The 14,751-nt window shown below is 49.1% G+C and overlaps 1 protein-coding gene across 4 annotated transcripts in view; it reads left to right on the top strand.

Moving 5' to 3' along the window:
- The first annotated feature begins 256 nt into the window (after positions 1-256).
- Positions 257-14,751, top strand: part of DIP2C (DIP2 acetate--CoA ligase C (putative)) — a 311,707-nt gene continuing 297,212 nt past the window's right edge. For 2 of the 4 annotated variants that reach the window (XR_008686670.2, XM_055431717.2), the window contains exon 1: positions 257-507. Coding sequence is in view for 3 of the 4 variants with exons in the window: in XM_055431717.2 (XP_055287692.1) it covers positions 423-507 (85 nt within the window). In the remaining variant the exon portion in view is untranslated. The remainder of the gene's footprint in view (positions 508-14,751) is intronic. The other 2 variants (XM_055431748.2, XM_055431730.2) reach the window with 1 other exon arrangement.

Here is a 14,751-nt window from a genome sequence, read left to right as displayed (position 1 = left end):
GCTCCAGCCGGTCATTTTCTGCCTTGGGCCCGGGGAGGGCGGGGGCCGGGCTGGGCGGGGAGGCCCGCTGCGCCGGTGCGCGCGCCCGGCCCCCGGGAGCGCGCTCCGCCCCCGTCCCTGCCATGCGCGCGCCCCGCCCCGTGTGTGCGCGCGCCCCGCCCCGCCCCCTCCTCCTCCGTGCGCGCCCTCGCCTCGCGCGCGCGCCGCGGAACCGCCGGTGCAGCGGGCGGGCGCGCTCCGGGCGGGCCGGGGGCGCGGGCGCGGGGCCGCCGAGCCGGGGCGCGCGGGGGAGGCGCCGGGGAGGAGCGCGCTGCGCCGCCGCCCGGCCTGCCGCCGCTCGGTGCGGGTCCGCGGGGCACGAGGAGCGGCGAGACCGCGGCCTGGAACAAAGGGAGGCCGGCGCGGGCGGGGGCGGCGCGAGCATGGCGGACCGCAGCCTGGAGGGTATGGCGCTGCCCCTGGAGGTGCGCGCCCGGCTGGCGGAGCTGGAGCTGGAGCTGTCGGAAGGTAACAGGCCCGGCGCTCGGCCGGCCGCGCTGTCACGGGGCCTGGGCGGGCGGGGGTCCCGGCGCAGGGCGATAGCTGCCCCCGCCCTGCAGCTCTGCGTCGTCCGCCGCGGCCCCGGCGCCGGGGGCCGGGGGCCCTGGGGGTTCTGGGGGTCCGGGGCCGCAGGGCGGGCCCTTGGTTTGGGGCCAGGGCGAGCCTCGGGCCGGGGGCGCAGGACGAGCCCGCGGCTTGGGGCGCAGGGCGAACCTCGAGCCGGGGACACAGGACGGGCCCGGGGCTTGGGGCGCAGAACGGGCCGGGGGCTCAGGGCGCGACGCGGGCCGGGGGCGCCGCTGGGGCCTCAGGACGGGCGCGGGCCGGGGGCTCAGGGCGGGCCGCGGGCCGGGCGGCCTCGCGCGCGGCCTGGTGGACCGGGCTGTGTCCTTGGTGCGCGTCCGAGCGCTGCCCACCGCGGCTGGGCCGGGGGCGGTTCCGCGACGCGCGGCCTGAGGCGCCGCGGGCCTGGTTCTAATGCGAAACTTGTCGTTGGACTTGAGGGTCTGACCGCGGGGTCCGCGGCGTCCGGCCTGGACCGGGCAGCACCGCTATTGTTCCCGTGCGCTGGACGCGAAGGTTGGCTGGAACTGGAGAGCCCCCTCCCTCAGGCCGGGTCTGTGCCGCGTTCCCAGCGGCTCACGCTTCCAATTTGTGACAGATTCGCTACAGTGATTTCATGGAGTGTTATATACGGTTTCTTATTTTCTCTTAAGGCCGGGATCATGTGCTCAGCTGTCATAAGTTTTAGATCGGGGTTTGCTGTGTCTTTTTATAAAACCCACTAAAGTTCCGAAATGTTGAATGTTGACTATAGATTTAGAATTCACTCGGCTCACCCTGGGAAGGCCACTAATACACTCGGGGTGGAGAGAGGCCGTGTCCTCTCAAATTTATATTTGGAGCAGTTTAGTAGTGAACTCGTGTGTGTGTGTGTGTGTGTAACGGTTTTGTGGGGCTGGCAGCCAGAAAGTAGATTCATTGGTGCCAGTTTTCATCAGCCGGGAGAAACTGGTGTTGACCTGATATTTTCCCTTTTAAAACTTTCAGGGGGGAAGGAGGTGGTAAAGGTGGGAGCCTGGGTGAGGTGCCTCTTCAGATGACGCCCTCTGGAAGGCTCCTGTTTCATGTTCGGCATCCTGTGGGGCTCTGTGATGCTCAGCTGTCCCACAGGAGATGTTTTCTGGACTCTGCTCAGCAGCCGCTGTCTGAGGGGCTGAAGGGGCTGCAGGCACTGCTGGACCTCAGTGCCGAGCTCAGCTGGGGAGCAGAGCTTAGTCCACGCTGGTGGGTAAGGAGTTCTGTATGGACAGGTGGCTTGGAGGGGCACAAGACCCTCCAGAGAATGTGCTCAAGTTCTTTGGCTTCATCACTGCTCACATGGGTTCTTCTCCCCTGCCCCCTACCCGCCACAGCTCTGCACCACAACTGTGCTGTTTACAACACCCTATCCTTCCTGCCTTGTCTCCAAACAAGCTCTTCTGCTCTGTCTGCCTCATCCTGATGTTGTGTCAGTATGCCCCTGCACTGGCCAAGTGGGCAGCTGTCTGAACTGACCAGAATCCCTTCGCCTCCCCAGTCAGCCTGGGCTGGGCTCACCTTGCTTCTGTGTGTCTGGGACAGTGTGTGGCCCCTGGTGGGAGTGGCTGGTGTGAACGTGGACAGAACACACTCACTTGCTAGGTGGCAGTTACCGGTCACCCTCAGTCACTCCTAGACTGTGTCCCTGTTGCGCAGAGGATGGCAAAGAATGTGCTCAGCCTGGTTCTCTGTGAATACCCTGTGTCCTTGCAGATTTTAAAAAGGGTTTAATGAGTTTCTTATTGAGTGTCAGGACAGAGGAAGGGGCGTGTGTTTGCATGCGGGAATCACATTATTGTTTTTCCCTCTCTAAACCTCCCTAGGCCTGGATGAAACACCCGAGAGGAGAGGGTTGTTGCTCTGACTGCCCTGCGTGAACCACCCCCCTTCTCCCCCTTTAGCTGTGTCATCTTTGACTTGTGTTGTCTGCATTGGGTTGATTGGGTCTCTCTTTAAGGTCATTTGGAATTTTGTGTCTTTTGACCATGTAGTATATAGTTTTACTGGCTTAAACTAGATGAATCAATTTGCTTTTCAGTATTGTTTATCAGAAACCAAAGAATGAAAGGATCAGAAATTCTTGTCTCTTTACATTTTGGAACTTAAAAAATCCCCCACCATATCCACTTGCAAAGTGAAAAGTTAAAACAACTTTTAATGCTGAATTGAGAGTATTGCTTTCGTATTTATCTTCAATCAGGATTCATATGGAGAGAATTCTTTAAGTTAGTCATCATTTTATTAAAAGGTTAGAAAATACTGTTGAAACGTGTGTGGAGTTTCTAGCACTCATTTCTTACAGAGGAGCATGGAAAGCAGTTCCGTTTTCAGCACATAATGTAGGCTGAAAAACCAGAGTAGTCTATTCTCTCAATGTTCCTACGTGGCCTGCCAGCCGCTAATGGTTGTGTATAATCTAGATCAGCAGATGCTGGTCCAGCTTTGGTTTGCCCTGTCTGCTGTGCTGTTATAGACACTAATGTTCTGCTTTATGGGTCGCTGTTGGGTGCAGGGTTGCAGATTGACTTCTTGGCTGCAGAACTCGGATTTCCACTTTCCTGGCCTGCTGGTTGCCCCCTCTTCTCTTTCCTCTGTCTGTTGCTGTCCGGTGCTTCCCCTCGGGATGCTGGGCTCCTCTCCCCAAAAAACTAGTGCCAGCAAAGAACAGGAGCTCTCTGTGGGGAGAGGCCTCTGATCCTTGTGTCTGGGGGAGTCTTGTGGGGCCAGGAGGATGCTTGGCGCTGAATGTGAGATGGAGAGGAAGCCGGTGAGCTGGCTGGTCGCTGGGGGCCAGGTAGGGGTGGTGGAGGCTCTTTTCCCCACACACTTTTCCCTGAATCATTTTTTTCTTCCCTCTCCTCTCCAGCCTTTCCCTTCATCCTTGCCTTTTGGAATGATGCATTTTTCTCTTTGGCTTTAAGAGGGCCACTAAGTAGGTAATACGTGAATAAACATTATTTGGTTTAAAGGAAAACTTTAAATGGAACTTACCAGCAAAGCAGAGCAGAAAGAGAAAATTTCTCAATAAAGGCAGACTCATGTCTTACTAAAAAAATTAGCTGTTGATTGAAATTCAGCAATACATTTCTCTGTTAACTGATGGTTTGTGTCCTGGGCTGTGCATACCCTGGACTTGCAGCTCTAGACGATCTCATCCCACTCTTTCAGCAATGGTTGCATTCTTATTTTGGTAGGACTCTGGGAAATTGCCCTGTGATACAGCCTGTGAAAACTGATGTTTGTGGAAGAGATGTCTGTTAGCTTTATACTTTGTGGTTTTTAATGGTGAGTGTGCCTACTGACTCTCATGCGATCCAAACGTTCTCCTCATTGAAAGGAAACAGTGGGCTCTGGAGAACAAGTGTGTGAAAAAAATGTTTTCTTCCAGAGTCTCACTGATAACTTGTCACTGGGAGGGGAGGAAGGAAGTGGGTGCTGATTCAGGGGGTGACAGCTGAGCTGCTGCACCTGCAGTCAGTCCTCACGCAGTTAATAAAGCTTCCCTGGTGGCTCAGAGGTTAACGCGTCTGCCTCCAATGAGGGAGACCCGGGTTCGATCCCTGGGTCAGGAAGATCCCCTGGAGAAGGAAATGGTAACCCACTCCAGTATTCTTGCCTGGAGAATCCCATGGATGGAGAAGCCTGGTAGGCTACAGTCCACGGGGTCGCAAAGAGTCGGACACGACTGAGCGACTGAACAGAATAGAACAGAACCTCTGGGGCAGCATATCAGTGCTGCCCCCGGGGGCTGGAGTCCTTAGCTTGATAAATCTAAAGTAAAAGATTATTACCTGAATTACAGATATTTACAAAATGGCAGCATTGATATGGATGGGTTGTGAAATGTGTGGACTTGAGTTTTAAGAGTTGTTCAGAGTTATGAGAATTGTTACGTTTGAATGCTCTGTTCTTGCTAAGTATAGATGTCAGACTTAGCTGGGAAGGTGAAGGCGCACATTCAAGGCCCTAATGTGTAAGGTTGATCCCAGCGCTCAGAAGGCATTTATGGTGCTCTCGGCAAGCTTAGAGCTGAATGCTGTGAGGTCACAGCTGTAACAGTGACTATTTTGTTTCATTCTGGGCCCACTGGCTTTATATTCTTGTTATGGTTTGGAGGCTACAAGCTGTTGGATGTTATGAGTCACTTTTTGCCTTCCTCCTCCCAGCCTTTTTCAAATGAGAAGTCTCTTTTTTTAGAGCTGATTTTTTTTAAAGCAGTGATTTATGGGATGAGTTGTAGCATTCTTCTGAATTGCAGAGAGAATGTATTGGATAATCTTCGTTTTGATGTCATGTATATGGACTGACTCACCAGTTCAAATCCTAGTCATATTAAGGTTGTCATAATTACTCAGGCATCTTCCTAAAATCAGATGCTTGACTGCAGGTATTGGCTAGGTTTTGCACATCAGTGTTTTTCCTGGAACAGGGGACACTTCATCTGCTGTAACATGGAAGGCACCTCGGGTGACACGATAGGCTCTGGCTGCTGTTGACGGTTCCCGTCCTCGTCTCTTCGTCTGTATGCCTCTACTTTCAAGGTTCCCAGTGCTGATTTTCGTTCTTCTCAATCTTTTTGTGCTCCCTACAAAGGTCACCTGCTGTCATTGCCTGTGCACTTTTCTTTTTGCTGAGAGGGTCAAAAGCTTGTGATGTCTCAGAAGCAGCAGTTGCATCAATTTGTTGGTGATGATAATACATAGCACTCTCGAAGGGGAGACTCTTAAGTGGGAATTCATGTGTGAGAACACAGGAGTAGGGTTTGTACATATATGGCCCTTTCTTCAGGACTCAACGCGGTGTTAATGTTCATAATCATTTAAGACCAGTAAAGTGGGGAAGGGCTGAGATGTTGGGCTGTACAGTCAGCATGACAACAAGCAGCCTTCTTTTGGGGGAGGGGACTGGGGAGGTGGCTCTTTAGTTTTGCTGCTGCTGAATATTGTGCAAATGAAATGTGCTCTGAGAATCACAAATTGAGATCCTTCTTTTCCAAGCATTTTGTGCGATAGGTATGAGAAGTCAGGGGAAAAAAGACCCAAGATAGTGAGCACAGAGGCAGTCTGTGATTGATAGTGTTAAACAGATCTTTTCCTTCTGGGCTGCTGGTTTTTAAATCATATTTTTTTGCTTATTAGGTTGGAAACTTTCTGTGTCCCCGTGAAAAGATTGAAGACTGCCGGCCAGATCCAAACCAGTTCTGTCGGCACCAGAGACAGTAATTCCTTGCATACTTGTCTGTAGTTATGCACAATTAGAATTTTTTTTACTGAATTATCTGGTTAGTCAAGTCAGGTATTTTTCTATTAGAGGAATACTATAACATTTAAAAATTATGAAGTAAAGAATTCGTATGTAAATATGGGCCCTGTTCAGTGTGGGCTGGTTCATAACCCCAGACTCAGGTCTGAGCCTCTGGCTGAAGAGGGAGGTAGTTCATCCATCTGACTTTCCTGTGGCCACTTGGTGCTGGGCAGAGACGCTTTCTCCCAAAACCACAAGCAGTCTCTCGTGTCCTGACCACGTGTCTTACCAGTGTAGCTCGCCATGTGTCAGGCATTTATGAAACGTCCTGTTAGTGGGGAGAGACCCACCCATCCCAGTTTCCGTGCTGCCCGGTCTTAATCCTGCCTTCGTGGCTTTGTTTTGGCTGTTCTCTTCTGTTGGCAGAGCCTCCTGTCAGGACCTCTTCACTCTCGGGAAAATCATGAGCACCCACTTAGAGCCCTGTCCCGTTTCTGGCCCAAGTGTCATGTCCCCGAGAAGCTGTGGGGGGTGTGGCTCCAGTGAAGTGGGGTGTGTGTGTGGCTCCAGCTGACGCTTCCTGGACAGTTTACCTGAAATGATGAGATAAATGATAAATGATAAAACTGTGTTGTTAATTAACCTTATGAGAAGATTCTAGGTCTTTATGAGTAAAGTAATATAAGTAAAGATTATGTGCTTTGTTGCAACTAGAGCACATCGGGTCATGGCAGTGTCACGATGACACAGATGACAAGATCTGTATCTACAAGATCTCACCTTCACAGAGGGTGAGAGCGGTAGCAAAGCCCTAGAGTGTCGGTGGCCGGAACCGGTGAAATCTGGAGTTGGCCAGACGCATTAGGAAGGACAGGTTCACCCCAGGGCCGTCGGTCTCGGGCGCTGGATTTAGTGGAGGGGCACCGAAAGCACCAAGTCCATGTTTTACTTGTGGGTGACTTTCTGTGCTTCCCAAGCCTTTTTGCGTCTTTTTCTAAGTCTTATTTGTGGAGATTTGTGTGCAGATCTTGAGAATTCTCATGTGTGTCCTCTGTGGAGTCTTCCTCTAGATCTTCATGTGTGGGGAGGGTGTCCCCCGCTGTCAGATCGGGTTAAGAACCCTGCCTTCGGGACAGTTGTGAGGATCAGTCATACAGTCACCGTGTCTGCTCCTTAAACATCCAGCCCCGCAGTTTCCCCGAGGTGCTGTCACTGGGACAGGGTTTCCCAGCCCCCCCTTATCTCTGTGGTTTGAGTTACAGGGATTGTGAGAGCGGCCCTGGGAGAAAAGCAGGGGGCCCAGTGTGGGTGGGGAGTGTGGGGTGGGGAGGGCGTCTCTTAATAGTTGCTGCCTGGGCACTTACCCTGCCTGGGGCAGCTTCAGAGCTGTGAGGCCTCTTTTATTTTTATGATAAATCTTTCTTTCTGGTGAACTCTTTGTGTCAATACACCTGGAAACCCCCTTTTCAACCCTTTTAAGAGAAAAGTAAGGGAAGGATATCCTAGGTCAGACACCAGCCCAGGTGTGTCTGGCAAGGATGACCTGTTAGGTCACAGTCATTGAATCCAGGACCACGTGTGGATCTCCACTCAGAATCCTTCCTGGCGCCTCGTGGAGGCGGGGCTGACCTCCACCAGCCCTGACTCTGGAATCTTCCCCCTGGAGCTGCATGTTCCCGAGCCCTCAGTGCGTGTGGAGAGGGCTCAGCTAGCTCGCTTCTCCTCGTTTCCCACGACAAAGGACGTGTATGCCACTGCGGGCCACACAGGTGGGGCTGCGTGAACCTGGGCAGCTCTGAGAGGCCAAGTCAGAGTCAGGCTCGCTGTGGCCATGACCCCGGGGCTTGGTGCACCCCCCCACCCCTCCTCCCAGCACTCACCACAGGTCCTGGGCTTTTACCCTTTACAGTCACCTGGCGGTTATGTCGGTGGCTCTGTGTGGGTTTGGAGTATGAGTAGGCTCTTCTCAGTTTTTACGCTGCTTCTCTCTTCCTTTGTGGCTGCGCTGGGCCTTTTTGTGGCCTGTAGGCTTTCTCTGGTTGTGGTGTGTGGGCTTCTTGCTGCGGTGGCTTCTGTGGTTGTGGAGCACGGGCTCTAGGGTGTGCAGGCTTAGCTGGGATGTGGGCTTGTGGGATCTTCCTGAACCAGGGATTGAACCTGTGTCCTCTGCTTTGGAGGTAGATTCTTAACCACTGGACCACTAGGGAGCCTTTGTGCTTCAGTGAAACCTAAGCTGGTTCTTTTAAAATAAAAACCGGAGATAGTCTGAAGCGCCTCCCCCTGACCCCCTGCCGTGAACTTGTGTGTGTGTAAGTCTCTCAGTTGTGTCTGACTATTTGTGACTCTGTGGACTGTACAATCCATGGAATTCTCCAGGCCAGAATACTGGAGTGGGTAAGCCTTTCCCTTTTCCCAGCCCCAAATTATGTATCAGTTCAGTTCAGTCGCTCAGTCGTGTCCGACTCCTCGCGACCCCATGAATCACAGCACGCCAGGCCTCCCTGTCCATCATCAACTCCCGGAGTTCACTCAAACTCATGTCCATCGAGTCGGTGATGCCATCCAGCCATCTCATCCTCTGTCGTCCCCGTCTCCTCCCTCCCCCAATCCCTCCCAGCATCAGAGTCTTTTCTAGTGAGTCAACTCGTCGCATGAGGTGGCCAAAGTATTGGAGTTTCAGTTTTAGCATCAGTCCTTCCAATAAACACGCAGGATTGATCTCTTCTAGAATGGACTGGTTGGATCTCCTTGCAGTCCAAAGGACTCTCAAGAGTCTTCTCCAGCACCACAGTTCAAAAGCGTCAATTCTTCAGCGATCAGCTTTCTTCACAGTCCAACTCTCACATCCATACATGACAATGGGAAAAACCAAGTAGTAAGCTGGAGCTGTGTATGGATGTGTGCTCAGTTTCTTCTGACTCTTCCTCCCCGTGGACAGGAGCCCATCAGACTCCTCTGTCCATGGGATTCTCCAAACAAGAATATTGGAGTCAGTTGCCATGCCCTTCTCCAGGGGATCTTCCCAACCCAGGGATTGAACCCAGGTCTCCTGCATCTCCTGCATTGCAGGTGGATTCTTCACCCCTGAGCCACATGGGAAGCCCATAAGGTGATCTTTAAGGAGCTGTTTAAGCAAGGGTGCAATTCCACCAAACTTAACTCATTAAAAAACACCCATTTAAATCCAAGGAAAAATCAACTTGCCACGGTGGAAACTCTTTTGCTATGTACATTATAATGTATCTCAGGCCCACACTTTACTGGTTGCAGTGCTGTGTCCTGTAGGGACATTCTGTCAACACGAGATTTGGTGTTTGGGTGGTTTTGTTGTTTCAGTCTGCTGTTAGCTCAAGTGCATACAGTCTTACTGCAAATAGTGGGGCTAGTCCTCCCCCACCAAGCCCAAAATTGACTTGGACCAAATGAGAACTAGCACTTGGAGTCATTTTGCTGTTGATACCAGAGTCCAGACTTTAAAAATTTCTGTTACTTGTACATAAATTAATGTGAAAAGAAAGTAGAATTCTGCCTCCTCTGTTTATATGGTGATGAATTATTATTTAGCTGTTATACTGGTAAGGGATAATATAGGCATCTGTAATGCCTGTTGGTGTTTTAGAATTTCTTTCCTGTTATTTGGAAGACCTGACTCTGGACACCGAGATGAAAATAACCTTGATTTTACTTGTTTCCTTCATGACTTGTTGAAATTGACACAGGTAGGAGTCTGGTTGCAATCTCTCCTTTATGGAAAGTGTCTTAAGTAAGACACAATATCTGAAAGTGTTGTAAAATGTTCTATCTCCCATGGATACAGAGGAACAGAGCCTTGGGGAAGGAATGTGGGCAGAGGTTCCTTGGAGGGACTGCCGTTCTGCAGGTGACAAGTGTCTGCTGTGGCAGGTGCTTTGCACAGGAAGTAAACTCGTGGACTGGCTGTGTCAGTGGGGTTGTAGGGCAGTCTGACCACTATCACTCTTTCTTCTTAAGATTTATTTTTTGGTTGTGATAGGTCTTCGTTGCTGCGTGCAGACTTTCTTCAGATGTAGTAAGCAGGGGCTTCTCTTTGTTGTGGTGTGTGGGCATCTCTTGTTGTGAAGCAAGGGCTCTAGGGCACATGGGGTTCAGTAGTTGCGACTCATGGACTCTTGTAGTTGTGGTGCATGGGCTTAGTTACCCACACGCAGCATGTGAGATCTTCCCAGACCAGGGATCAGCCTGGTGTCCCTTGCATTTCAAGGTGGATTCTTAACCACTGGACCACCAGGGATACCCTGTCATTTATTTTTGAAAGATGATGTGAGGTGGGAGCAGTATTTGGAACACTAGCATTCCTTGAATAGGAGAGATGAAATAAACCTTGTATATCTCATGGTGTCTTAAGGCTTTCAGCTGCTTTCATGTTGATTTTTTTTTTACTCCTTTGAAAGTATTTTCTAGGAAAATGACATTAGCTTCTTTGTATAGATGAGGAGACTTCAAACGAATAGAAACTCATGAGCACTAGAATATTGGCTTCGTGACACATTTCCACCATCACGAGTTAACTGAACCATTGGGTGGCTTTCTTCTGAAGCAGGATGAGGACCCCGTCTTCTCCTCTGAGATCAGCAGCAGTTGCTGTGGAGTCTGGGAAGCTCCCAGGAGGGTGAGCAGTGGGCGCTCTCCCCCCAGCAGCCTGTTCCTGTCAGAAGAAATCATTCATCTTTCCCTTGCACAGGGTTGTAATGGGTGGAGGCTTACGCTGCACATTTTCTTTGCTGTCTGCCTCTAAATTTATATTTAAGATTGAATCTGTCATCTAGGGCATGGATATGTGGGTGTTCACCATACACTTCTGTTTTCTGTATGTTTGGAATTTTCCTGTTTCTTGTGGAAGATGAACGCCATCCTTTAGAATCAGGAGACTAGATCAGGTTCATCAGAAATCTTCATCGTTTTGCTCAAGAGATGATGCTGTTAATTCTTGTGTTGTTTCCTGGAAAAATATTTTACTTGCGGTTCCAGGAATAACCTCTTCAATGTCTCTACAAGAGTGACCTCTCTCCGAGCTTCTTGTTACTAACCAGGATGATGGCGATTGTGTTTAAGCTGCCACCAATCACTGACAAGGTGATCAATCTTAGGTCTTTTAAGCAGAGTGCTTTTCTTCCAAGTGGAGTGCCTATCTGATGACCTCCAGGCCTTGCAGAGATGGGGGCCACGTCTGATGGATGTGAACCACCCATTGTTGGTCCCCAGAGAACTTGAATCTTGTCGGTAGGAGTGGACAGTGCATAACTCGGACTTTTTAAGTCAGATGTTGCAAAGTGATGTCTTTTTTTGGCACGAATAGAGCTTGTTACCTGTCTGTGGGGGAGGACACTTATATGTCTCAGGGCACCACTCCCTGATTGCTCACCTCTGCTAAGCACTGCATTAGGTGTCCACATAGATCACTTTTTTTTGAAGGACATTTGTCTCACAAAAAGGGAAGCATGCTAATGAGGTAGATGAAACTGGAGCCTATTATACAGACTGAAGTAAGCCAGAAAGAAAAACACCAATACAGTATATTAACGCATATATATGGAATTTAGAAAGATGATAACGATAACCCTGTATACAAGACAGCAAAAGAGACACAGATGTATAGAACAGTCTTTTGGACTCTGTGGGAGAGGGCGAGGGTGGGATGATTTGGGAGAATGGCATTGAAACATGTATATTATCATATGTGAAACGAATCGCCAGTCCAGGTTCGATGCATGATACAGGATGCTCGGGGCTAGTGTACTGGGATGAACCAGAGTGATGGGATGGGGAGGGAGGTGGGAGGGGGGTTCAAGATGGGGAACACATGTACACCTGGGGCAGATTCATGTCAATGTGTGGCAAAACCAGTACAATAATGTAAAGTAATTAGCCTCCAATTAAAATAAATAAATTAAAAAAAAAAAAGGGAAACATGTTAGCAAGCTTGCCTGGGGCCCTGTGGCTGAGTGGTGAGTGCCAGTTGGCTGGTTTGCCCTGGAAGCCCTCTCAACACCAGCCTCCTCAGTCTAGCTTCTGACTGGACATTACCCTCGTGGAGTGAGCCAGGAATCCAACTCACAAATGGAGTGTGGAAGGAGATATCAAGTTTCTTGGTATGTGTGGTGACTTCTCTTTTTTACGTATTTACTTTCACATACCCTAATGATATGTTTTTTTCACCTGATGTAACAGTTAATTACCAGCCATTACTGGTAAAGAGTTCCATGAAGGATATTTTAGGAACCTGTAGTCTCAAAAAAGAGCCTTTATCTTCATAACTATAATGTTCTTAATAATGTTGTTGGGATTGTGGCTTTCTTTTGTTTCTTATTTTTAGATACTTGAGTGGAAGCTATTTAGTGATTACTCATAATTGTGAAAATAATCTAGTGATTATAGGAACTTGTTAGGACAAATCTGTGTTTTCCTTTCTTTTATGTAAATAAAAATATTAATCCAAATAAATGTTGGCAGGAATGACCATGTGGGTAAGATTTTTATGTGATGTGGCCATCTTGAGATATCGTCTCAGGACTTTTCTAGAGCACCTGTCTTTATTCTCAGTACTTGAACCCTCCCCATTCCCTGATTGTTCCCATTTGAACCAGAAATTTGAATCCACGTGTCCAAGATGGCACTTGTGTGTGTGCGCACGTATTGTCTTACTGTTTTGCTGTGAGAGGGGCTGTTGAACACTGCTTTTGGACAATTTCCAGTCTTGGTAAAAAAACCTGTAACTCCTTAACTATTAAAGGTAAAAATTCTAGAGAACATGGACTATTCTGTCTCCAGATCATTTTTGTGTATTTATGATTGCACCTGTTTTGTTAGCAATGAAGGCCATCAGTCTTGGCCTAGTCAGGCCGCGCTTATATAATTAAGGGAAACAAGATGATTTCCAGCTTGTTTTAAATCTAAAGCTGCTAGCTATCTCCATAATAACCCAATCTTAAAAATGATACAATTAGACTTTTAGTGAATTAAGTTAATTTGGTTATCTACGGTTGAATCATTTCACTGCATTGTGAATTAACTTTTTTTGATTTCTTCATGATATGGAGTCAGTCCAGAAGATAGGCTGTAGCCTCATACCAAAGCATTAACGTTGTTACTTGTAACTTGAGACCAACTCTGAGGTGCTAGCGGTACCCTTTGTTTAGTTCTTGCTTTTTACCTTGTTCTTGATTCCAAGTCCCTCTTGGTCTTCCAGTGTTCTTTCCACATCCCCGCTCCATCCTTCTTCTGTTCTGTTGTCTTTCCGACCCATTGTAGATGTGTGTGGGGGAGAGAGAGTTCTAACTGCTGTGAATTTTTGATAACCTGTGGAAAGGACTTTGTTTTTGAGCAAAACACCTCTAAATGAACCTCCAGTCACCTGAATATCACGGTTTTGTGAACTGTCTGTGGAAATTTTTAATTGTTTTTTGTGGGGTTTGGCTGACCTCTCTCTGCCCCACCGATTACTCCTCCCATCCCGTGTACTCAAACTCTGCAAGCCTGGTCAACACTGTTCGATGCAAAATAATGAACAGAGCGCCATAAATAAGAATTCACGTGTTGCCACATAAATGCCTTCCCTGTCATTTCAGTGTGGATTGTTTCTGCTCCTGTGGTGACCCTGAGGATTCTGGCCTTTGTTTGGAAGCACCTCACATTGGGGTGATATGAAATGTGAAATCGTCTACAATATTGTTATCACTCACAAGCGGACAACAAAGATACTTTCATCTGAGCAGCAGCTGAAAATTAGGACGTGCTCAGTTTGGATGTTGGATGACCTTTTTGAAAAATGCATCTGGCTTTCGTCACACCTTGAAAGCTGCGCTTATACTGTTTTCTGTGTTGTACTTAGAATATCTACAGTTCCTAAAGGATATATTTACTTATTTTAAGGATATAAATTATTTTACAGTAAAATACTCTCTGGGGATTTAGGTGGAATACGTTTGCCATGGCTTCCCTCTGGTGGCTCAGTGGTAAAGAATTCTCCTGTTGATGCAGGAGACACAGAAGACGTGAGTTCAATCCCTGGGTTGGGAAGATCCCCTGGAGAAGGAAATGGCAACCCACTCCAGTCTTCTTGCCTGGGAAACCCCATGGACAGAGGAGCCTGGTGGGCTACAGCCCATGGGGTCACTAAGAGTCAGACACGACTGAGTGATGCTAACACTACCCTCTTGCACATGGGTTTGCCATGTTGTCCCCTGTTTAATACCTAATATAGTGGGCTCTTAAGTGGCTGACATGCCACACCACCTTGCATGTGTGTACTTGGGGGGAAGTTGTGTGTGTGTAGATGCAAACACACACACATACACACACACACCCACGAATATATAACTGGTTCAGTCACCTTTGATTCCAAAGATGGGTAGAGATTGTTTTTGCCTCATGAGAGCTTTTGAATTGTTCTGTTCCGTAAGCATTTATTTCATTTGCAATTTATTGAGTGAAGCTGTGTTAGATACTGTGGGAGTGATGACAGCTGTTTTTATAAAGACAGGACACAAGCTGGTGGCAAGTTCAGTATCTGTCAACAATAGTTGAGAAGGGGCCCCGTGAGGCTGTGTGGAATCAGGTGCCCAGTGAGTGCTGGCAGCAGGGAGGGCTCTGAGTCAGCGGAGGGAGCCGCTGGGCGCCCCCTCATCGTGCCCAGGCATCTGTGTTTGGGAGTCCCATCCCAATCCTGCTCCCCGCCTGGCTGGCTCTGGCTGAGGCGTGGGACTGGGCTGGGCTCAGGCAGGGGGCCTGTGGGATCGTGGCACTGGAGCCTCTCCTGGCTTTCAGAGGCCCATGAGTGCTTGTTCGTGTTCTCCATGTGTCCTTCCTCTCCCCCTACCCTCTGGATCTGTGCTCATGGCCTGTACTCAT

This window comes from Moschus berezovskii, chromosome 15, assembly GCF_049115385.1.
Source record: "Moschus berezovskii isolate FMDL1 chromosome 15, NW_MosBer_1.0, whole genome shotgun sequence".
Lineage (NCBI taxonomy): Eukaryota > Metazoa > Chordata > Mammalia > Artiodactyla > Moschidae > Moschus > Moschus berezovskii.
Note: the sequence above shows the minus strand (reverse complement) of the source record. Positions and strands in the feature narration are given on the sequence as shown.